Source organism: Pezoporus occidentalis, unplaced genomic scaffold, assembly GCF_034315485.1.
Source record: "Pezoporus occidentalis ecotype Australia unplaced genomic scaffold, CSIRO_AGI_Poc_V1 ctg36, whole genome shotgun sequence".
Taxonomy (NCBI): Eukaryota; Metazoa; Chordata; class Aves; order Psittaciformes; family Psittacidae; genus Pezoporus; species Pezoporus occidentalis.
In genome coordinates, this window is record NW_026915591.1 from 4,121,059 (window position 1) to 4,145,917 (window position 24,859).

At 45.0% G+C, this 24,859-nt stretch overlaps 1 protein-coding gene across 9 annotated transcripts in view; it reads right to left on the reverse strand.

The window, feature by feature from the left end:
* The window catches only part of RGS6 (regulator of G protein signaling 6), a 293,323-nt gene that overhangs the window by 38,130 nt on the left and 230,334 nt on the right, over window positions 1-24,859 (reverse strand). For all 9 annotated transcript variants that reach the window (XR_009967060.1, XM_062630844.1, XM_062630845.1 and 6 more), the window contains 6 exons: window positions 22,920-23,001; window positions 22,331-22,405; window positions 16,274-16,372; window positions 14,885-14,946; window positions 10,477-10,587; window positions 7,208-7,333 (listed from right to left, as the gene is read on the reverse strand). Coding sequence is in view for 8 of the 9 variants with exons in the window: in XM_062630844.1 (XP_062486828.1) it covers window positions 7,208-7,333; window positions 10,477-10,587; window positions 14,885-14,946; window positions 16,274-16,372; window positions 22,331-22,405; window positions 22,920-23,001 (555 nt within the window). In the remaining variant the exon portion in view is untranslated. The remainder of the gene's footprint in view (window positions 1-7,207; window positions 7,334-10,476; window positions 10,588-14,884; window positions 14,947-16,273; window positions 16,373-22,330; window positions 22,406-22,919; window positions 23,002-24,859) is intronic.

Sequence of the window (24,859 nt, forward strand, 5' to 3'; positions counted from 1 at the left end):
ACCCTGCTCCGTGGTAGGCTGTCAGTAAAATGGAGTGGGGTATGCTCAGACACTATATCAGCACCTGTGAAGTCACATACTAGTGGTGCTCACACATTAACATTTGGTTTTATAAACTGAAATAGAGTATTTGGGGTTGGCAGATGGGTGTGCATGGTGAACCCTTTTCGACTTCCATGTTCATTAGGTGCACCTGATGTCCTGCCATGTTATTTGAGCCATAAGTGACACCCTCACTTATCGCATGCACACAGAGAATAAAGGGTGGTGCACACAGAGAATAAAGGGTGGTGCACTCAGTGCAACAATCTGATGCCATATGTGGCTTCTTTACTTGGAAAATATTTCATCTTCCAATTTCAGATGCCATGGGAACATGTGAATGCAGAAAAGGCACAGAGAGAAAAGATGCTAATCATTCCAGAGTAGCTGGGACATTTCAGACAAACACTTGGCTAGAGAGAACATTTTCTGCTGGCTTATCTTCTGCCCCTGGAGCTGGGGAGGCGGGCTGGGAAAGCACACTCATGAGAGAACAGGGTGCGCTGTGAAGTGACAGCTTGCCAGAACAGGAGCACCATCCATTTTAATAACCATTTGGCTCAATCTGAAAACCAACCAACCAGACCAACCTGACACTAACAAGAACAAGCTCTTTTTACTGCAAGCAATTGCAAATTCATGCCCAAGGCTGGATGTCCTCTTCAAGGCAAAGGGGAGTTTTGCCTTGGTAAAAATTTCAAACCTGTTCACTACAGCTGGTATCCGAAAACCGAGGAACATCAAAGAGGAGTACTCAGCCCCACAGCCTCAACTCCAAGGCAAATTCTTTGCCACAAGAAATCATCCTGAAGCCAGTGCATAAGCAGGGCTTTGCTATCAGATTTGTACAGCTTTTACATGAGAGAAGCAGGTATTTCTTCCCAGGAAAGGAGCAGATACACGATGGCTGTGCTGGAATTTGTGCTCAATTATATTCCCTGAGTCAGATCCACCATTTCTGAAGCACAAGCCCAGCCCCATGTTCACAAGGTGTCAGGAGAAGATCCTACATTGCCTCCTCCCTTTCTCTGGGAGGCAGATCTCCAGTGGATTCTTCTGGCACAGGGCAGGGGAGGAAGGAGATGTCCTCCTGTGTCCTCTCTGTAGGCGCCCTATAAGGGGAGCAGGACTGGCATAGGGACTGTCTGCACAGAGAGAACAGCAGCATTGATCACAGGTTCTTTGCCCTTTATCAAACAGCATGTAAGCTCCGGAGAAGGTTGGTAATATGGTGTTCTAAACTGTTGTCAGAGGAATAAACCATTCCAGTCTCATCCAGCTTTTAATTAAGCTGCTGTCACTTGCAGGAGATACCCCATAATGACACTTTATCCTATGCAGCCTTTCAAGGGAAAGAGGGCTCCTGGGCCTCAGTGTGCCTGCTCTGCCTCCCCACAAGGCACTGCAGAAGCCCCCTCGTGAAAAGGCTGCTGGGGAAGGACAGGAGGCTGCTTCTGAGGTAGGTTGTAAAAGAACATTTCATTTCAACACCTGATGAAGAGACTGAGGAACAACTGTCAACACAAGGACAGTGTCGTATCCCCATCGTTAAGGAGGACACGATACTCCTGGCTTGTCAGTGAAATCTCCAAGTGACTGAGTTTAGAACGAAAACACAGTTGCTTCCTTGCCTCAGCAGCTCCATGCAAGTATCTGGTGCACCTCCCGTCTCACATCTCCAACCATTCACAATCTTGCTCCCACTACCTTTCACAGAGAGAATAAATACAATTTTAACATCACAGCTGGGAGGGGAAATGAATGAAAGTAATAATAATGAACACGCGGTTCTGACGGGAAATAGTTACATCTGGGTGTTGCTGAACGGCCAGATCCTTGGCACAGTGAGCTGCATTCTGTCCTCCAAGGAGCACACTGGGGACAGATGCCTACAGCGAGACTGCGTGCTCAGGACACAGTCCTTCCCTAGCGCGGCATTGCCCAGGTGACTACGGTGTGAAGGCGCGCAAGCTGCCCCCCGGCTGGCCCTACACCCCACCTCCAAATCTTAAGCCCCTCTTCCTGCTGCCTTTCAGTTCTCTGGCTCGGGAGATGCCCATTCGCCCACGAGCCGCGGCCGGCTCGGGCTGACGCGGGCCCCTCGCCCTGGCAGCGCCAGCCGGGCTCGGCCCACCCGCGCCCGCTCCGCCGCGGAGCAGCGGCGCCGCCTGCTGGCCAGGCGGGGAGGAGCCCTGCCGCCCTGCTCCGGCGGGGCGATGCATCGCCAGCGTGACCCCCCCAAGATGACCCCCCGCGCACACCGTGACAGTCGCACAGCACCCCGTGCGACCAGCCCGAATGCTCAGTGCTCTGCCTGCCCTTTTGGAGGCTTTGGAAGTGGTTGGAAACTTCCTCTGTAAATGGTTTTTATTAAGAAAAGGGCCTGGGTGGGTTTTGCTTAAGATATGTGCTCTCCTCAAGGCCATAACTTTTCCTTTCCTAATAAAGGCCAAAAGAAATGTAAAAAAATTGGCAACAAGTTGCAGCCATCAGGGATCATGTAAGAAAGAAACCTTTCCTGCAGGTAAAGTCCTTTTCTGGATAACTCTATTTTCAACATATGTTCACAATAACCCATAAAACTCCTCCATTCGTGCACTGCAAGCTTTGCCATGCATTCCTATGCAGTGTCATGTGTTCTCTATTTAGGTCTATAAACAGGTGTGCAATCTGCCTCCCCTTTGGGTAAAATTCCCATGTCCCATATTCCCACTTAGTTGTTTCTCTTTCCAGCTGACACTCTTTGAAGCTGTCGGGAAAAAAACACCCAATCAATCCACCAGATAGATGAACATCTCAGCAATCTTGAGATGTCTCAGGAGATTTCCAGGTCATAAAAATGTACAACAATTCCTTGTTGGCCTTTTTTTCTTTTCTCTTTTCTTTTCTTTTCTTTTCTTTTCTTTTCTTTTCTTTTCTTTTCTTTTCTTTTCTTTTCTTTTCTTTTCTTTTCTTTTCTTTTCTTTTCTTTTCTTTTCTTTTCTTTTCTTTTCTTTTCTCTTTTCTTTTCTTTTCCTTTTCTTCTCTTTTAATTGAAGCTTGGTATTTTGTCTGCTCTATTTTGGTTACTTCAAAAACCAACAGAATCAAAACTAATTGTAGATGAAAGATAGTAACGGAGAGGAGAAAGAAAAGAGTGCAAGAAAAAGAGTTAAAATGAAAACAGACAGAAAAATACCCAACCAACTGGTTTCCCTGCTCTCAAATAATGGACGGCCAGTAAATAAGTAAGAAAGGGCTCAGTTGAGCCCAGGAGACTTGGTGGACATGATCCTGCAAGTTTATTAGAACACAGAAACACAGCTGGAAGGACACCCGGGAGGTCAGCGAGTCCAGTCTGCTGCTATCTCTGGCAGTGCCTCACTCAAGATCCTCACTGGGACCAATTTTTCTCAGCCAGGAAGATATGGAAATACCCCACCACAGTCAACCTGTGATCTGGGACTTCCACCACTGAGTACAAGAGCAGAATTTGGTCCCCTTGCCATAGCAGTGAGTTACATTAATGTCAAGGCATTCTTAAGCACATGCTTCATGGACCTTTTCTAGCACTACCAGGAATTTTTAGATTTTCCAGCAGTTTCTCAGATCTGCCTTGAAGACACCACCGGCCTCCGGGACTCCTGTCAGTGTTAATGAAGATCCTACTGACACTCCCAAAAGACTGCTGCAACAGTTCCCAAATCTCTGCATAATTACTGGGAGGAAAGTCCTTAACTGCAAATGTGCTATATGCTGTGCTCTCCAAAAGCTCCTTACAGATTCCCAGGGTTTGGGTGGGATGCATCTCACTTAACTGTAGACATCTACCATGCAGAATCTGTAATTTGAATCAGTCTCTCCAGGCTTATAGGTGGTAGATAGGGATAGGTGCTTTACAGGATAATTTAGGTGCTTTTAGTTTTGTTTGTACTTAAAGCTGAAAAAAATCCTTCCTGGATGATTCACTGACTCCTCTTCAGCTTCCCTCCTTGAGCTCTAAAAGGACCCTGGATGATACAGAAGAAAGCACATGCTTCCAACTTGCCAACTTAGGAGACACAAACCCCAACTTTGCTCTTGGGTGTAATTTAAATTTTGCCTGCATGTCAAAGAACTCAGCAATTGCTTTCCTTTCTCTCACACATGCCTAATGAGAATTCAGGAGCTTTCTCTGCCACACCTGAACCCTGGAGAGCCACCTTCTGCTCTCTAGCACCACTGCTAATGATCCACGCTGTTCCAGTTTTCTTCATTAATATTTCTGCCTTTACATCCTGTTGTTATATAAAGCTTTAAGCAGCTTGCTAACACTGATCCGGTATCGGACAACAACGATACCATGTAAGGCAATACCATGATAAGGAGACTGTAAGAATGATAGCAATGTTCCCATATTATACCACTGTCTCCCAAGAAGGATGTGGGAGTTAACCTCTAACCCAGTCCACTGACTTGCAGCCTCCCTTTGCTACAAGCCATCTCAAACCCAAAGAGAATGTCCATCAGCAGGAGGAGCAGCTCTGCCTCACCAAGGAAGGTACATGCTTGCCTTCTCTTTCTCTATTTGAGTAGGAGTAATGTGGGGGACACCTGCCACAAAACCTGTCATAAAACCTGTTGGATTTCATTAGTACAACCCCAGACATATTTCAGAAAACCCATTTGAGGAGTATTTCAATGCAGTATATTAATTTTGTACTTCACCACTACAACTGAATTGCAAATGAGCACCACTGTACATAAGTGCAGTAAACATATGAGCTCAGTACCTGTTCAGCAATAAAATTTCAAGCTCATTTATGTAATTTAGTAACACTCCCTTGTTTATCTCACAAGTTAACTCTCAGGTTTTTAAAAATAAGAAACAACGGTGCATTGATTTTTCACAGTTTTGCTTCTGGCATGTTCCCTGTATTTCTCTCTGGACAGGCAAATCTGATAAATAGGATGGTCAGTTCCAATGTCATTTACAGTCACTTTCTGGGGAATTTCCCTTTCAGAACTCACAAGCTAGTGGACTGCACTGAGGTGGGTGATTGTTCACATGATTTACTAATGTATTTGATTTTTCTAAGCAAAAAAACCCAACAAACCAAAACAAACCACAGACTTAAAAGGCCATACAATCAAGCTCTCGGTGTAAACTCAGAACAACATCAAACCAGCTCACTACCAGTAAAGACCAAAACCCAACTGACCGTATGCTCAGTTACAGCAGGTTTCCTCATCTGGGGAGCAGGCTCCGTTTTGCCAGTGAAATTGTGAGCTCTCTGGCCATGCCTGCCAATGATAACTGGGCCTCCGGGAACAGGAGTGCCCCAAAGAACTGGTCCCTGTGCTCATGCATGTGCTAAGAGGGCACCAGAGCACCACGAACAAGCCTCTGCAATGTAATTCAGGCTCTGTAAAACAAATGGGTTTTCCTGGATACTGCCACATCTAGGGCAGTCAAATTACATTACTGTCAGATCCTTCTGTGTCTCCAGGACTAATGAGGGGAAGGAGCAGGTGAGGACTGTTGCAGTTATCTCTGTAGCGCCTCTGACCTGCTGTACCTCAGTCACGGAGCAAGGTAAAGGGTCTCACACCCAAGAGTATAAGAGCTCACAATGGCACCCTGACACCAGCTCAAACCCTCACTGGCAGCACAGGCTGGTGGCTGCAGCCTGCCCTGCTGCAAACCACCCTGCTGCTAAACCAACATCTTCCTGCTCCTGCACAAATGGGTGAATGTGGCAGTAAATCTGGTTGGTTGTCACATGCAGGTGAGGATCTGAACTGTAACTCCAGCCACCGAGTATCAAACTCTACCTGTTTGTTCAGACTGCATCTCTGGCTGGTACAAGCCTTCTCCTATTTTCTTTGGACCTTGCAGCCCCAGCCCTGTTCCAAGCATAATCCTGAGAACCCCAGTTTCTCAGAGCTCACTGCAGTGCATTTGCTTCTGTTATGGGACCTGGTGTGGCTTGGTTGTATCTGCATCACCCTCTCCACAGCAAGAGAGCTACTTTCCCTAAGATGAACTACTTTTTTTTAGGGTTGGAATTAGAGTTAGGATTCAAGACAAGGATTATAAAACCTGTGGCTGTATCCTGACTAATTCTAGGGCAAGCAGGGGACTCAGATCCTCGCTATGTAGTTTTGCTTAGCGCCCCTGGGGGTATCTAGCTACACCTCTCTTTTTCTGTCAGTATGAGAAGATAACTGGTATCAATAAAGGCAAATGACTTAATTCATTAGTTCTGGAGTATGTAGGGGTGACAAATGAATCCTAAGATGCTGACTTTAGCACTTAGTTTTGCAGCTGTAGGGACTGAAGAAACAGGCATGCCCTTTGAAGCATTGAAGCATGCTGTTGGCACTTCCAGTGTCTTTTTATCAGTTCTCCAATGGGACTGTATCTTGGAGCAATATGTTAGGGCCAGAGATTGTGTTTAGAACGGTATTATGGATAAGGCCAGAGGGGTTGGACCTTCTAGGAAAGGTATTGTCTTCATCTAGTGTTAGTTCACCAAAAAATTGGCAACAACTACTGCTGCTTAGTCCTGCTGTAGTTGAGGCAGCAGAATTGTGCACAATAGATTTATAGACTCTCAGTCTGATGTAGGATCGTGTGGGTGTCTGCATAATGCTTCATAATAGAAGTTTTGTCTTCCGAACAACATAAGAAGCCAGGTACTTTGAATCCTCACAGAGAGAGAGTGCTATTAAGGTGAGAATCAAGCTCTCAAATACTTAGGAGGTGCCAGAATTAAAACTAGCTGTTGCAAACCTGATTTGGTGAGTGCCAGTACTGCAACAGGTTTTAGCCACATGATCACCATAATGTTTCCCTTACATGACCCCTGACATAAATGCATATGTAATTCCTATATATTATTAGGGGGCTTAATAGCACTATTAATAGCTGTGTCTTACCACATTATTACAATTTTGCAAGCCTTTTGCACATGCTGCTTGACAACACTGGCTCTGCTAAACACTGTTCCTGAGACTACTGACATAGTTCTAGTATAGGCATCTATAGCAGTGCTATGGGCCAAACCTTGCCATTCTCAACTTGATTCAAATGGGCATTTTTAGCAGTTCAAGACAGAGAAAGCATTGCATTTCACCTATGCAAGAGAGTAGGATTTGACCCATTCATTTAGTTCAAGTCAAAAAAAAAAAAAAAAGATTTTACCTCAGGTTTTCAGAGCTGAATTCTGATTCCAGGAAACGAAGGAACTGGTCTCGTCCTACTGGGTCCTTCAGCACCTCATCCATGGAGAAACCCCATCTTTTCACACGCTGCTGACTAGGTTCTTTGCTGTTTGGAAAGAGAACGGAAAAAACAGATGGAATGTACATTTCTGCCTGCTGTCCAAACAGCTGCTGCTGTTTCTGTTAAGCAGCAAAGGGAGGAAGATCATCAGATGAGATGGTGGATATTTGTTCTTAGGATTTTGCAGAACTACAACTTAGCAAATAACACACAAAGGAAGCTATAAAGACCAGGACCATCATTAAAGCAACAGTACTATTTGGGTGCTACGTATAAGGCAAATGAGAGAAATAGTGAATGATATGCAGAGTAATTTCTAGTAGTTTTCATGTAAAGAACAGCACACCGTACTTGAATAAGTATTGATTACACACTTCTTGCATATCTCCTAAATGTACTTTGGGATTTCTTGTATGTCAAGGCAGAAATTTGCCAGCAGTGCTCCTCTCACTGCTGTTATGCTCCAGAGGGTCTCCTTGTGTCCCACACAGTGCTGGCTGGTCACTTGGAATTGGCTTCAGACTTTCAGTTCCACATTTGCATTAAGCAGTTTCACTAAGAAGCAGTGCAGATAAGGTTTCTAAAAATTACTGGTTTATGGTATTTTATTTTTCAGTGCCTCTGATTTTTGGATGCCTAAGTCTTGGAAGACTAAAAAGCCTTTTACCCTCCATGTTAATCAGAGTCTTATTTTGTTTCTCAGCTGGGACACTGAGATGCAAGGCACCCAAAATCACTAAAAATATTTCTCCTGAATTATTTCTTAATGCACTCCCACTTACATAAGCCATTGTGTGAATTGCCAGACATGTTGCAGAGATGCCTATGGGGAGAGGCAATGCCTGGGAATCACAAGGATCCTATGAGACAGTCCACATCAGAGTATAATCTGGGCTCACAAAGTGTTTGAAAGCTTCTGGTGTGATGGCATCATACTACGAGACAACCATTAAAATACAGCTCAGCTGCTCACATTTGTGATAGTGGAGCCATTGTTAACAGTACATATCTATTAAACTACATGTCCCGTCATGTCCACGGTGATTCCTAATCTCAGAGCCTTAGGGGACAGTGGCGATCTGTGCTGAAGACCAAATAAGCCAAAGGGGTAAATAAAATGCCTGCTTTGATTTCCTCTTGGTGTAAAGACTAAGCAAAATTGATGGGCATGTCCTCACTCGAAGTGCAGAGCACTCAGGATGGCTCCTTTTGCACTTTCCCAGCAGCCAGCACTGCAGATGCCAGCCTACCTGTTAAATGAGCCAGCCTGGACATGGGGACATGAAAGCCATGAATTTCCTGCTGAATCCAAAGATTTGTTGCTGCTCTTCTTGCTGCTGCACAGTGTTTGAGCATGAAAAAAACCCTCACCTATGTGCTGTCTAAAATGGAAAGATTTCCATGATGTTTTCTGAATCCAAAGTGCCATGAAGGATGAACTGCAGTGGCACAGGGCTGCCCATACTCAGCAGCCTCTCTTATCATTAGAAGTGATAGGCTCTTTGTTTTCTTGAGCAAAGGCTCTGCTCTCCTAACTGAGGAAACAGCTTACCAGGCAACACAAGGGGATCTCAGGGATCATTTAATTATTCATCAAGTTGGAACTGTATGCAGATGCAGTGAGTTCTTTTACAATAGAGAATAAAATAGAAATACAGAGCTGTTTATTCTTCTATCTTCCAACAATACAACTTTCTCTTTTTCCATCAGCAGAATAGTCACCTTCCTTAACTCTGAAATCATAGCAGAAGCCAAGCATTTATTTTAAATTCCTATAAAGGCCATGACATCAGGCTAATTGTATTCTTCAGGGACATGGACATCTTTTCTGGGATTTCCAGCTACCTCAACAGATGCAGAAATAATGGATGCCTGGACTACTTTGTGGGTCAGGGTTCCTACAGAAGTGTATTTTGCAGGGACCGTATCTGGTTCTAGCCCTGCTGGAGAGGATGGAGAAAAGGAGAGATACTGACTAAGCAGGAAATCCAAGAGACTAAAATGATATGAAGAGGGGCAGAGATTATGAAACTAATGGAGTTCTGTGACTACCAGAAAAACAGGTGAAAATCTTTCACATCCCAGACCAGATGGTTTTTAAACAGGGAAAAACTTGCCCTTTTCCTATAACACTGTTTTACTATGAATTGGCTTTCTTAGGCTGGTAGCATCTTCAAGTTTACAATATTATTCAAAACCAAACAGGATTAATTTGGCATTTTCTTTTCAAAGAAGAGAGCTCCCAGTTCAGATTTGGTGCTGAACAGCAGCAGTTAAATGAGAAGCCACTGAACACTTGCAGTAGTTGGCCACAGGCTGCATGTGAGCAGTCATGGTGATACATGGCATGGCGATTCCATTCAAACCTGCTGTGATAGCTGCTAGGCAAAAGCGCAGGCAGGGCAATTTCAGTTCCACTACAAGGCTGTGGGTAGCCTGTGATACCAAGAGATGTAGACACTGGGCAGACTTCCCTTGCACCAGCATCTCAGGGGCAAAAGATGAGCTAAATTGCAGTGCTGTGCTTGCTTTTTTGGAGAAACTCTCTGAGGTGCCAAACATTGGAGTTCCTACAGCCTTTCAATCTCCTTTTCATCTATTAGACACCATAACAGAGACAGGCCAGCTTGTTCACTAACAGGTGCGGCCTCAACTCGCTTTGTTAATCTATTATAATTCTGACCTGCCAGGTCTCATACATTATGTGTGAGCTAAACTCCTCTGGCTCCTGTGTCAGATACAGCTCCACACAGCAGGAATGGCCACTGCCCTATAACCCGTCTCGTATTTTTCATGGGACCCCAGGACAGGAGCAGGGCTGAAGTACCGCAGCAGAAGGAGGATCAGAGAGAAGGATCTCAAGGGTCGAAGGAAATGTGCTGGAACAGATATTTTTTAACAGTGTCTTATCTGTGGATTCTTAAGACCCGAGTCTGCATGTCTTAAACAGGCATGAGAATGTCTGTTACCTGACTTACAGCATTTCACACATCAGGTCATATGGTAGTGGAAAGGCTGAATAATTCCCAGAAGTGATAAAGCTTAAGCTCCTGTTTAAACTTTAACTATGTACTCATATCTTGTCAAGTCACAGACATACAACTTCCTACCCAAATAGGGCAGTGGGGAAACCACACAAACAAAATGGCAAGACAACTCTAAAATTACTTAGAACGACCAATTCTTACCTCGTTTCAATGTCCCACAATGCTGCATCATCACTTATCCAGGGATTGGAAGGCTCAGCAGGTGTTATAAAGGGGTCATATTCCACATACTGCTCTGTGTAGGCTATTAAACTGGCAGGTATAAAAAAAAAAAAAGAAAAGAATCAAAAAGAATCAGGGCCTGAATACTCAGTCACACATCAGAGAGACACAGCTTCTCCTCTCTTCTCCTTATTTGTTTCCTTTTATTTTTGTAGGGATTAGCCAGTTTCTCAGCCACCACAGGAGTCCCATTTCCCAGGGATGATGCAGGCCAGGATTTCTGTGCAAACACCCATCAGCTCACTGCAGGATGTTCCTCAAACTTGCCTCTGTTGATGTGCCCACAAAAAGCCCCATGAAGCAACAAATGGATTGCTAAGGTAGGATTTCCCCCCAGGAGCCAAGGGGTGACTATGAAATGTATGTCCTGTTCATTTGCTGGTGTTGCTATTGCCTCTTGCCTTTTTGGTTTTTGCAGACTTTTGTACCCACTTAACTTTATGTGTTATGAGCAACATGTTTAAATAGGGTCATGGGCTGTAGCTGAGAATATACTTATATCTTCTGGGGTTCACAGACCTGAGCATCAAAGCTTCAAGCTATAGATCATGTTTTTTGTTACTTTGGTATACCATTTAGTCTAATGGCATTATTGTAAAACACTTCAATGGCAGTTTATAATAATCAACTTAGAATGTAGTAAATTACTTGCATGCTGGAAAAACACCTGGCTTTTCTACTGGCTTGTTTCATAACGAGTCAGATAAGACATATAGTGTCTAATCCTCACTAGGATGAGATTCAAAGAGCTTTCTGTGTCTGCTTGCATAAGTGATTTCAGGAATTCCACTGGGGTTGGGGCTAGGGGCACTTTTTTACAAAAGAAAGACAGCATATATAAAATAAATCAAAAGAAATTTATCCTAGTCTATACTGGAAATACTCTAAGGCACTTCTTAATTTTTTTGCCTAGGCCTGCCAAGTAATTAACTAAGTTAATTGAGTCTGATCAAACTGAACAACTAATCTACTTGCACTGTGACTGTCCATGCTAAACTTTACCTCTGGTCTTCAGTATCTCAAAAGGCAGGAGAATGAAAAGACCCTGCAAAACAAAGGGTCAGAAAAGGCAGAAAGTTTCCCTGACCTGCTCTACAGTAATTATTTCTTTTTTGTTTGTCCTAGCTCTTATCATGAGGCATTAAAATCATACACTTTTCTAACCACAGCAGGTTCCCGTTGCCCCTCAGGGCACTGAGGGCTGTCTCATCTCATTTCATTAATTACATTTCATGACCGCTGTGGGTCAAGGGTTGGAGGAGGGAGCAGCGTCCAATTTCAGAGAGCAGCAGCAATCCCTGAGACATCAGTGAGAGAGAGGGTTGCTTAAAAAAAAAAAAAAACAACAAAAAGGATCAATCAGGAGGTATCTGCTGTGAAACCTGAATTACTCCTAATAAAATAGTAAGAAGGCATCAGAGGTGCTAGTACAAGCACTAGCAAAAATAAAAGGGGAAAAACTAAATTAAATGAAACAAGGGGGAATTGATAAGCACACTTTGCTGATTCAGTATAATGACAGCAGCAGAATCATTGTCTCATTGTCTAATGGAGACTACAGGAGGGGGACTCCTATGGGGAAAAGCATTTCTGACAAAATGCAAACCTGGGCTTTTGGGTTTTAAGGTGATGCACTGTAATTCTGTTAGAAGAGGTGGTGGGAAGAGTTCACTAAAGGGGCAGAACTTGCCTGAAGAAGCCAGCTGTCTCACAATGAGGGGGCCCTGTTCAGCCTTTACAGTAACTTTGAAGATCTGAAAGGATAGCACAGATTTTCATCTAGGGAGCTGAGATTGCTTCTGGTAGGAAAATGCTCCAATGCCCCAATTTTCGCACCCATTAGTGTGATGCCACATGTAGCGGAATTGTATTAATGCTGCACAATGCAGTCAGGGAAAAGAGTAGGTAGAATATATTGATTGTTCTGCTCAACAGTTCTCAAGCCTTATTGCTAAATCCTAAACCTGAAAGTGTGCAGGTGCCAAGTGAGAAAGGATGTGGAAGAAAGGAGAAGAAAGGAGAAGAAAACAGTTAACAAGGTGCCTAGCATGGCTGAGGGATGGCTGCTCCCACAGTTGGTACAGATCTACTCTTGGAAGGAAAACAGGAAGGAGGGGGAAGTAAATGTTTAGGACTGGTCATGGATACTTCATGGGAGCTGGGATAACCTATTGACAGCCTTTCCATTCCTCTTCTACTGAACAAAGGCTCTCCCATAGAATAGCTTACATTAGTAGAAAATGTATGTGATTGATCTATCACTATTACAATACTTTACACCTTATTCCTAGAACATATTGGACAGCAGCTTGTTTCCCCACCACCCCCTGCCTTATTTTCTCCTCGTTACTTTCCTCATCCTGCCTGAAAATGCCTTTGTGCTGTATTGAAAGAAATGGCAGGTGACGCCACTGTCAGGCTTGGCTGTTGAAAGGACTATGCCAAGAAATCATCTCCTGCTCCCCTGATCTGCCACACTGTTGCTTAAGCTAGTCCTGAAAGCAGGGTCCAGCCTGAAAAGTGACTTGCAAATAACAGCACCTCCTCACACAGCAGATTTGTTCCTGGCAGCTTTATTCAGCATTTTACATTGGACTTTCAGGCTGCACAGGTTTTTATTTCAGGCAACTGTTCAACTCAGGTCATCCATATTCATTCCTTCTCACCTACCCCAACCCCTGCCAAGCCACTGGACCCATCAGTCCATCTGTTTCTCTCCTGCCTGCTCTGTGATGCTCCACATCCAGGCTGTGCCTCCCACCACTCTTTGCACCAAGACCTGGGACTGTCCAGCAGCACTGCCACCCAAATGTCATCACATAACAAAACACTTCTTCACCAGATATAAATATCATGGCCATGATTTTCATTCTTTATAATTTCAAATAAAACTTTCAAAACAGAAGAAAAGAACTTCTTGATTATTTTCATTTTATTTGGTTTTCTCCTGGCTATCAATGTGACAGGTTTTGATAGCAACATTTTCTTCTCCAATTTGGGACCAATAAAAAAAAACAACAAAGCCCTTTAAAATCAGGAAAACTTTCTGTCCAGTTTTATTGAAAACTAATATCTTTTTTTTCTTTTAACATTGGCATTACATTTATAAGGTCAGTAGCTTCTATGAAGTTGAACAACAGGTGTGTCATGTGAACGGACTTCGATGAACAGGAATGAATGAATTTTATTGAGTCCCTCTTATTGAATAAATACCTACATAGAAAAAAGTCAAGCAAACCAAATCTGCTTGCTAGTAAATTACCAGCCTGGAAATTATTACTGTCTCAGTATATTAAGGTCATTGTAGGTAAACTCAGTACAAAATTACTTTTTTTGGTGAAGCACAAATTATCTTCCTAATGAAAAAGAACCAGAAAGCCCAGAACATAAATATGAACATGCTAATTTCAATGATACAGTATCGTGAATGCAGAATTTCAAGGAGCCTCTGAATATTTTCTATTTAATTGGATGAATTTTTGTTTTAATTATTAAACTTTATGAGCCAATAGGAATCTACTTTGTGGCTCTTGCCATTTAATTTGCCTATTTTAGTATACACCTGCTAATTACAGATGTGAGTACTGCAATGCACATTTCAGAGGGTAATCTCTTTTTAACTTGCTTAAATAAATAATACTCTATTATTTCTCTAGAAGGCACGAGCCCTTATCATATCCTTCATGTCCACCATGGTTTTGTTCTAAAAGTGATGTTACTGAAGAGCATGTCAATCCCTGTGCTTGTCTCAGTGATTCCTCTGCAAATGCGCATAACTTGAAAGTACCTGAGGAGCTGTTACTCTCAATCAAATTTGAGCTTGTTCTTTACCTGTTCACATTTTCTGACCAGAATTAAATATTCTGCAAGTCAAATTGTGCCTTAATTTGCCTCTATGAGAAATCAACCTCTTAAAACTCTGCTGTGAGTAGTCCAGGTACAACTCCAGTACCTCCCATAGGGTTTCATATATGTAAATGGAAGCAGAAACTGGCCCTACAACTCCCGTATGAACATGGACATGAACACCACTTGCAAGAAGGTGCAAATGCAGCCCCTTCCCCAGATCTGTGCGAGGCTAACAAGCTGAGCTTTGAGGCTTCATCCACCAAGAAAAAAGGGAATTTTCAAATTGAAACAGGAATGACTTTTCTGTAAATAAACTCTAGGGTTGTGAAGGAGTGGGAAATGAAAGTACTACAACTGTTCTTCCTTTTGTGAATAATATTTCTTTTGCCTTTACAGTATGACTGTCCACTCTCTATTGCTGGAAATGCCAAACTGGGCATGAGAAATTAATGGGAAATCATGCAAACAAGACACTCACCTTTCTGCTACTTTGGACATCTTTAAACAATGTCTCTCTATCTGCATGTTCAGAAAAGTTATCTGAGGAGAGAGATGACAAGGACATTAACAATCGAAGAGCTCTAGAACATACATTGATCATATCCCAACAAACTATTGATTTTTGTTGCCAAACAGCTTAGAAGCAACTCGGAAGGAAATGGGACCCTTCCCTTGGTATTAGAGGAAGCTTATTAACTGCTTCCAATAGGAGTCTGCATTTCCTATGGCAGAGCCCCAGGGAAAGCGTCAGATGAAAGCTTTCTTTAGCTCAGAAAACCTAAGGCCCAGTTAGAATTGAGTCTGATCAGGAATGTTTAGATTGACTATAAGAAGGAAGTTATTTACTATGAGTGTGGTGAGACACTGGAATGGGTTGCCCAAGGAAGTTGTGAATGCCCCATCCCTGGCGGTGTTCAAGGCTGGCCTGAACAGAGCCTTGGGTGACATGGTCTAGTGTGAGGAGTCCCTGCCCATGGCAGGAAAGTTGGAACTAGATGATCTTAAGGTCCTTTCCCACCCTAACTATTCAGTGATTCTACGGCATTATTAAAAGCAGGCGAGGCCTGTATTTGGGACCAACATCCGTAGACTACTCAAGATGCAATATGATCCCCTTTTTACACCACACTACTCTCTTCATTTCTCTGACTGGCATCACAAGACCAATAACAGTTTTATATCACATTTGCACTCTGCTATGAGACACTTCTTCACAGTACTATGCAGCCTATGTTGCCTATGATGGAAAAAGCTCAAGAAATTTTGTGTTCGGTTTTAATTCAGAAGAGCCCCCCCTAAAACTGGCTAAGAAACATGCTCAAAGCTGCCTTTGCTAAAATGCTGACCTAGCGATTCCTGCCTGTGCTTCAGTGAGTGCTGCTTGTTGCAGGAGAGGAATTTTGAGGCAGAGCTCCCTGTGCCAGGGCGAGGACATGTGAGTCGGCTGGCTGCTCCTTGGAATGATTGTGCAAATAACTTCTTCCTAGTTCCCTAAAAGCTCTGACTGTACAGTCTAACAATAATGCACTGAACGATGCCATCTTCAGCCTGTGCCCCAGAATGCTGGCTTCTTCCCTAGCCTATGTCAGTGCCCACTTTTTAGATATCCTCAGTGAACCTGAAATTAATCTGTGTACTGGTCCACAGACAGAATAGTAGTCAATTCAAAAGTTAGTATTACCCATAAGCCATATTATCATAGAATTACTTTAGTCTTTAAATACTTACTGCTTTACCCGAAGTGTGTGAGGATCAAGGACAGTTAAAGGATAAAATTGTTTTTGCTGATACCTCAGTAGATTTACGTGCTTTTTTCCCCCTTCATATAACAGTTCTCAGAAGAGCAGCCATACAGCCATCTACTTACTTGTTTCCGGAAATCCTCTTTTGTAGTTTTGCGTACAGGCTGGGAGGGCACATGTACAGGGCTTTGGGGCTGAGACTCCTCTGTAACCCCATATACTGACTGTGAGGAACCAATAAACAAACAGAACAGCAATTACGGTATTTTTCTCTCTTATGCAATGATGAAAAGTGCAGTATGCAAAACAGTGAGGTAACAAATCAGCAATTTCCTACCTGATTATTGACCTGTGTTTATACCCACGCAGGTCAATAATCAGTCAGCCTGGAGCAAAATTTACAAATCAGACTGTTCCTGCAGATACCTGCACTTGGAAGGTCCACAGGCATGTTAAGAAAAGAGTTTATTTTAAATGTTAAAATGCAGCTGATAATTTTTAGGATCTCTGTCAACACTTGTAGGATGAACACTGGGAGTGGTCACTGTGGTGAACTAAGTAGAGGAGGAAAAGACTAGAACCCAATCCCATGCCATGTTCTTTCACTTAGTCCAATTTCTTGTTGTAAAAATACACATTGAAGAAAGTGATTAACCAGGCGCCTGTCAATGGTTCAAGTTCATGTGAACCTCTCTAAACAAAGAACTGCAGATTGACTTGTTGACATTCACTTTCAGGACATAGGCCTGCACTGAAAGTAATATCAGCTCCCCTTTCATTTAGTGCTTTTGCTTTTTATTTCAAATTCACATGTAAAAGACATATCTCTGCTGCAATTCAACTACCAATGGAAGTTCATGAGTTTGGTGTTCTCTCCAAAACAGGTAACAAGTGACAGGACAAGAGGAAATGGCCTCCAGTTGTGCCAGGGGAGTTTTAGATTGGATATTAGGAAAACTCTCTTCCCCAAAAACCCCAAATGGTTGTCAAGGATTGGAATAGGCTGTCCTGGGAAGCGGCTGAGTCGCCATCCCTGGAGGTATTTAAAAAGATGTGTAGACGTGGCACTTAAGGACATGGTTGAGGGGTGGACTTGGCAGTGCTCAGTTAATGGTTGGACTTGGTAATCCTAAGGGTCTTTTCCAACCTAAATGATTCTGTGATTCTATATACACAGAACAGCTAAAACTTGCTGGAAGTCCAAGATACCAGGTTGCTAATGATCCAGCCTTTGAAATGAGTAACGCTGGTAAACAGCTCTGAAAAAATCTGTGCCCAAATAATTTCTTAATATGGGATCTTGGTACTTTTGCCAATTTATTTAATTTTATGGGCATGCAGAGCCAGCAGACATCTGGGACACAGGTCCTTAATCACAGTATCACAGTATGCTAGAGATTGGAAGGGACCTCAAAAGATCATCTAGTCCAATCCCCCTGCCGGAGCAGGAACACCTAGATAATGTTACACAGGAATGTGTCCAGGCGGGTTTTGAACGTCTCCAGGGAGGGAAGGAGACTCCACAACCTCCCTGGGCAGCCTGTTCCAGTGTTCTGTCACCCTCACTGAGAAGAAGTTTCTTCTCAAGTTTAAGTGGAACCTCTTGTGTTCCAGTTTGTACCCATTACCCCTTGTCCTATCATTGTTCGCCACTGAGTAGAGCCTGGCTCCATCCTCGTGACACTCCCCCTTTATATATTTATAGACACTTATAAGGTCACCCCTCAGTCTCCTAAAAACTATAGAGTCCCAGCTCCCTCAGTCTTTCCTCATAAGGGAGATGCTCCACTCCCTTAATCATCTTCGTTGCCCTGCGCTGGACTCTCTCCAGCAGCTCCCTGTCCTTCTTGAACTGAGGGGCCCAGAACTGGACACAATATTCCAGATGCGGTCTCACCAGGGCAGAGTAGAGGGGAAGGAGGACCTCTCTCGACCTACCAACCACCCCCCTTCTAATACACCCCAGGATACCATTGGCCTTCTTAGCCACAAGGGCACAGTGTTGGCTCATGGTCATCCTGTCGTCCACTAGGACCCGCAGGTCCCTCTCCCCTACACTGCTCTCTAACAGGTCGTTTCCCAACCTATACTGGAACCTGGGGTTGTTCCTGCCCAGATGCAGGACTCTACACTTTCCTTTGTTATATTTCATCAAGTTATTCCCTGCCCAACTCTCCAGCCTGTCCAGGTCTCGCTGGATGGCAGCACAGCCTTCTGGCGTGTCAGCCACTCCTCCCAGCTTAGTGTCATCAGCAAACTTGCTGATAATACACTCAATTCCCTCATCTAAATCGTTGATGAATATATTAAATAATACCGGTCCCAGTACTGACCCTTGAGGCACTCCACTAGTTACAGGCCTCCAACTAGACTCAGCCCCATAGACTACAACTCTCTGGCTTCTCTCCTTCAGCTAGTTCGCAGTCCACCTCACTACCTGATCATCCAGTCCACACTTCCTCAATTTAGCCGTGAGGATGCTGTGGGAGACCGTGTCAAATGCTTTGCTGAAGTCAAGGTAGACCACATCCACCGCTCTGCCATCATCCATCCACCGTGTTATTTCCTCATAAAAGGCTAAGAGATTGGTCAAATATGATTTCCCCCTGGTGAAGCCATGTTGACTGCCCCTCATAACCCTCTTATCCTTGATATGCCTTAAGATGGCACCAAGGATAAGGTGTTCCATCACTTTCCCAGGGATGGAGGTGAGGCTGACCGGTCTATAGTTACCCGGGTCCTCCTTCTTGCCCTTTTTGAAGACCGGAGTGACATTTGCTTTCCTCCAGTCCTCAGGCACCTCTCCCGTTTCCCAAGACTTGGTAAAGACGATGGAGAGTGGTCTAGCAATGACTTCCGCCAGTTCCCTCAGCACCCGCGGGTGCATCCCATCTGGAACCATGGATTTATGGATGTCCAGATTGCTCAACTGATCTCTAACCCATTCCTCATCGACTAAAGCAAGCCGCTCCATTGACCTGGCTTCATCTAAGGTCTCAGGGGTACAGGGCTCTTCAGGACTGCCTGCAGCAGAGTAGACAGAGACAAAGAAGGCATTCAGTAACTCTGCCATCTCTGTATCTTCTGTCACCAGGGCACCCATCCCGTTCATCAGTAGGCCTACACTGCCTCTGGTGTTAGTTTTGTCTGCCATGTATTTGAAAAAGCTCTTTTTGCTGTCCTTGACCCTTCTCACCAGGTTTAATTCTAAGGATGCCTTAGTCCTCCTAGCTGCCTTCCTACATCCTCTAGCAGCAGCCTTATATTCCTCCCAAGTGGCCAGCCCCTCCTTCCATGACCTGTAAACTCTCCTCTTCCACTTGAGCATACCCAGCAATTCCCTATTTAGCCACGCAGGTCTCTTGGTCCTCTTCCTTGACTTCCTACGTGTCGGGATGATCCGATCTTGAGCTCGGAAAAAGCAGTCCTTGAATGTCAACCAACTATCTTGGGCCCCTTTACCTTCAAACAGCCTTGCCCATGGGATTTCCCCTAACAATTGCTTGAAAAGGCCAAAGTTTGTCCTGCTGAAGTCCAGGGTTGCAATTCTACTTGCTATTCTACTGGTCCTACCATACAAGATCCTGAACTCCACCATCTCGTGGTCACTGCAACCAAGGCAGCCCTCAACCCTTACTGCTTCAACCAGATCCTCCTTGTTAGTGAGGATGAGATCCAGCAGCGCTCCTCTCCTGGTCGGCTCATCCACCATTTGCAGGAAGAAGTTATCATCCATACACTGGAGGAACCTCCTGGACTGTGGCTGGGTTGCCGAGTGGTCCTTCCAGCAAACATCAGGGAAGTTAAAATCCCCCACGACGACCACAGCCTGTGACTGTGAGGCCGCTCTCAGCTGCCTGTAGAAGGCCTCATCAACTTCCTCACCCTGATCTGGTGGTCTGTAACAGACACCTACAACAGTATCCCCCCTGCCAGCCCGCCCCTTAATTCTCACCCACAGACTCTCAACTCGCTCATCATCTGTCCCTGGACAGAACTCGGTGCATTGTAGTTCCTCCCGCACATAAAGAGCAACCCCACCACCCCTCCTGGCTGGCCTGTCTTTCCTGAAAAGGACATAGCCCTCCATGACTATATTCCAGTCATGTGAGCTGTCCCACCACGTCTCTGTAACTGCCACCAGATCATAGTCTCCTGGCTTAACACAGGTTTCCAACTCCTCCTGCTTATTTCCCATGCTGCGCGCATTGGTGTACAGACATTTCAGGGAGCAAGCTGAGCACACCGATTTCACCCTAGGATTATAGGAGGCCTCCCAGTCTTCATCAATTCTGGAGTGCTGCCCCACTGGGGCAAGCCCAGCTACAACCCCATCCCCCTTCAAATCTAGTTTAAAGCTCTCCAAATGAGCCCTGCTAATTCATGCCCCAGCATCCTTTTGCTTCTGTGAGACAAACCTTTCTCACTTGTCATTGTCCAGACTGGTGCCCTATAAAACCAGCTGTTATCAAAGAATCCAAAGCCCTGCCTGTAGCACCAGTCTCGAAGCCAATTGTTTATGAACTGAATCTTCCCATTCCTTCCCACATCATCAGTGGAAGATGGAAGGAGTAAGGAGAAGATCACTTGAGCCCCAGACTCTTTCACCATCCGCCCCAAGGCCCTGTAGTCTTTCTTCATCCCCCTCAGACTGCGGGAAGCAGCTTCCTCCCCACCTGTCTGGAAGACCAGCAGCGGGTAGTAGTCTGTCGGGTGCACCAGGCTGGGGAGCACCCTGGTGATATCCCTGATCCGGGCTCCAGGCAGACTACACACTTCCCTATGATGAGGGTCAACTCTGCATATCGGGCCCTCTGTCCCTCTCAGAAGGGAATCCCCTACTACAGTGACCCTTCTTTCTTTCTTAACAGAGGCAGTCTTGAGGTGCAAAGTCGACCGCCTTTTCCTATGTGGCCTTGTGGGCTGGCCTTGCCCCACATTCTCACCTACCTCTCCTTCAAGATCCAGGGCCTCGAACCTATTACGGAGGGACACCTGGGGAAGCAGGGCAGGAAGGGGGGAGGGTTTCCCATGATGCCGAACTGGAACTCGCTTCCAACCCTCGTCGTCTTTTTGGTCCCCTACCTCTGTGCAACAGCTACGGGGCAGGGGCTGTCTCGGGCCATCCCCCTCTGTGTGTGAAGGCAGGGGGTCCTTCCCCTTTTGGGGGGTACCTCCCTGGAACCGTTCCGACTGGCACGCCAGGGAGTTACTCCACCAGTCGATCTCCTTTTCACACTCCCTGATGGTCCTCAGCGTCTCAACCTCCTCCTTAAGTCTTGCCACCAGGCTAAACAGATCTTCTATCTGCTCACACCTCACACAGGTGGAACGCTGTCCTCCCTCCCCCGGCAGCAGCAGGCTCTGGCACTCCCTGCACCGAGACCTGAACAGCCACGGTTTGGGATGGGGTCTCTGTCTGAGTTGCTGCAGTCACCTTACTGCAAGCTCTCTTTCTGGAGGCAACCATATTGGTCCGCAGTCTGGGACACCGGCAACAGGGTCAGCAACACGACCTGCTTGTTCCTCCCTACGCCTGGTGGTGTCGCTGCCCTCTCTGAGGCTCTTCCAAGGCAAGCGGCAGGGGAGTGGTCACCGTCACCGTGGGAACGCCCCCCTCCACGTCAGCCTCTCTCTCTCGCAAGGGCTGCTGGGGCTTCGGGGATCGGGAGATGTCGGGAGTCGCGATGTCTCTGCGCTATCCCCTCTGATTTTCCTAATCTCCGTTGACCCTCGCGGTCGCTGAAGCGTGCCGGCTGTGGCTCTAGCTAGGCTAGCTCCCATCAGCTGACTGAATGCTAGTAGCGAGTTTAAGCCGCTTTTAAATCTCCCGCCGTCACCGTGGGAACGCCCCCCGCCACGTCAGCCGCTCTCTCACAAGGGCTGCTGGGGCTTCGGGGATCGGGAGATGTCGGGAATCGCGATGTCTCTGCGCTGTCCCCTCTGATTTTCCTCATCTCCGTTGACCCTCGCGGTCGCTGAAGCGTGCCGGCTGTGGCTCTAGCTAGGCTAGCTCCGATCAGCTGACTGAATCAATTAATGCCCTTCTCAGTTCTACTTATCACCCAGTCTACACTGCTGTGCTGGTAAAATGGGATAGTAAATTCACCAGTTAGAATAAAATGGAACTGATATGTGCAAGGCACTTTTTTTCTGTTTATATTCCAGAAACCCAATCTGACCTTTTTCACCTTCTGTGGATTTTTCATACGACGACACTTTCTAATGTCCATTTCCGTGGTGTTCACGCAGCCTGGCTGAAAAGAGATGGTAATTGTGTTACTACTCCGTTTACAATATTCGTGCTACATTATGTTTCTAAAATATACAACTAGATCTTGTCCAAAATTCTTTCCTGAAGTTTGTGTCCCATAAATTATCCTTGCTAAACAAAAGACTGCATACACCTAATATTGGCATCTCAATATCCAATCCGTTTACGCATAACTTTGGCACCAAAAGGAAGTATCTCAGCTAAGAGAGGAGCTATTTCTAGGAAGTCTGAGACAAACCTGGTAAGCTGCTTTTCTTTCATATGCACATTAATCTTCAAAACTTCACATTTATCGTATATTTCCAAATCAATAGTTACAGGCACGCACAAGGCTAGAATGTCTAAAATTATTTTGTAGACACTTGGTGTGTTTCAAACTGTAAGAAAAACCCATGTGGTGACTTTGAAGGCAGTATCTTTGTGCATAGTGCAGTTTATTAGTATTAAAACTTTTCTGTCAAAACCTGGAAAGACTCATCATTCAAAAAAAGCTTTACCACAGGCCTGTGCACATCCCAGAATGCTCTTTCTTGGCTGTCCAAAATCTTTCTTTCTGTTTTATCCTTTTTTCTGTCAATTCTGAAAAGAAAAACAGAAACAAATGAGTCGATGTACAAGAAACACTTTCTTCTCTGTTACAGTTCCTAGCTGGGGTTTTTAACCTCATGACAAAAAAATACAGAAATCCACTTTTTTTGTACAACATTGTCACACTCCCACTGACAAGGCCATGCGCCATGAACAAAATATCACTGGTGTTTACTCCAGTATGTGTCAAAAGAGATTTTCCTTTTAACATGGAAAATTTATTTTAACATGTGCTTTTTTTACCTGCTGAGGAAAAAAAACCTTTCCTGATACTCTGGTCCCAGACCCTGACTTGATGGGCAGAAAGTTCATGAACAGAAAGTTCAAAAGTGACCCTCTTTACACCAGGTGAAGTTCTTGGCTGGTGCTGCTCCACATCAGGAAGCCCCATTGCACCCTGGTGCCCCAATAGCACCACTGGCATGACCAAACTGCAAAGTGGCAGCTCTCACAGGCATTCCCAGCAGCAACATGGGCAGCACTCATGACTACCCCTCTCAGACCTTCCAACCCTTACACTGGCTCTGCTTGCATGTGCTGGTGTTGGGAGAGCAAAGGGTGACAGCCAGCACTCACCCAAGAGACACAAGATCGGGCTGGCACAACAGTAACTCTGCAATTTCAGCCCTGATGCTGCCAGAGAACTGACTCACTCAAAACACACACATCAAAGGACACCAGAGGCTGTTCAAAGCAACTGTCACCCTATCTCTTGGCAGCACTGAACAATTCATGTCTGGTGCCTCACTCCCATGCCCAGCTCTACATGTGGGCACAGCAAAGTCACCACTGGATTGCAAGATCCACCTGCAGAGGCTGGATGAGGCACAGGGAAGGAGGAACAGCCTCCACCTCAAGAGCAGAACTGAAGAGCTGACACTGTCCCTCTGCTGGGTTCCCACATTGCTGCCACTCAGAAAATCAAAGCAGTGAGGGGAAAAAAACCACACCAGGTGGGACTTCTGACCATCAGGTTCTCTCCCTTCTGACTTCCTTTTGAAGGGACAGTGATCCTCAGTTAAGCCTCCATTAGAAATGTACCAAAAGATAAGAAACAGAAGACTGAAGCTGGAGCTCCTGAACACCCCTTCCCACTGAAAGTCCAAGTCCTCCACAGTTTGGTATCACTCTGAATATTCCCCTGCAAGGCTGAGACAAGAAATCAGCTCTGCACCACCCCACACATAGACAGAGCAGCCACCATATAGCAGTCACTGTACTGCACTGATGAGCTAGTGCAGACACTCAGTCCAAAACTACTTTTAGTGAACAAGTCCTTCACACCAGGCCAAAATGGAAGGTGGAGTCCTCTGCCAATCTCACACCACACAGCACATAGAAACTGGAGGGACTTTCTGAGGGCTTCATGAGTTGTCTTCACAGGTGCTTTGTGCTCAAACCAGGTTCTCAGCTTATATCCCTAAACTAACTCAGTATTTCACATTTTAAACTAGGAAGATGCAACATATTAGATGGTCTATGGCTATGTTTTTTGAGCAGTGTAGGTATAGCAATGGTAATCCTGTGTGCAAGCAAAGACATGCAAGGCAGAGCGGAACTTGATAAGGAGGAGGGACATTTTCAGGTGTTTTGGGTTGTTTTCCATTTTAGTTAACTCAGGGCTGTGAATTGCACTGTGTATTCCAGCCTTGCCTTCTTGGAAACCTGAACACTGAGCCATCACAGGAACTGCCAATCAAGAAGCTGAAACTAGCCAGCTAAAAAAGTTGACAGTGGCCAGTCCATGCTTATGTTTCAAAGAAAACAGAATGAAGATGAATAAGCAACAGTGATCACAAAGAATCTGATATTTACATTTCTTTCTTAGGTACTAATTGTATGCTGTAAA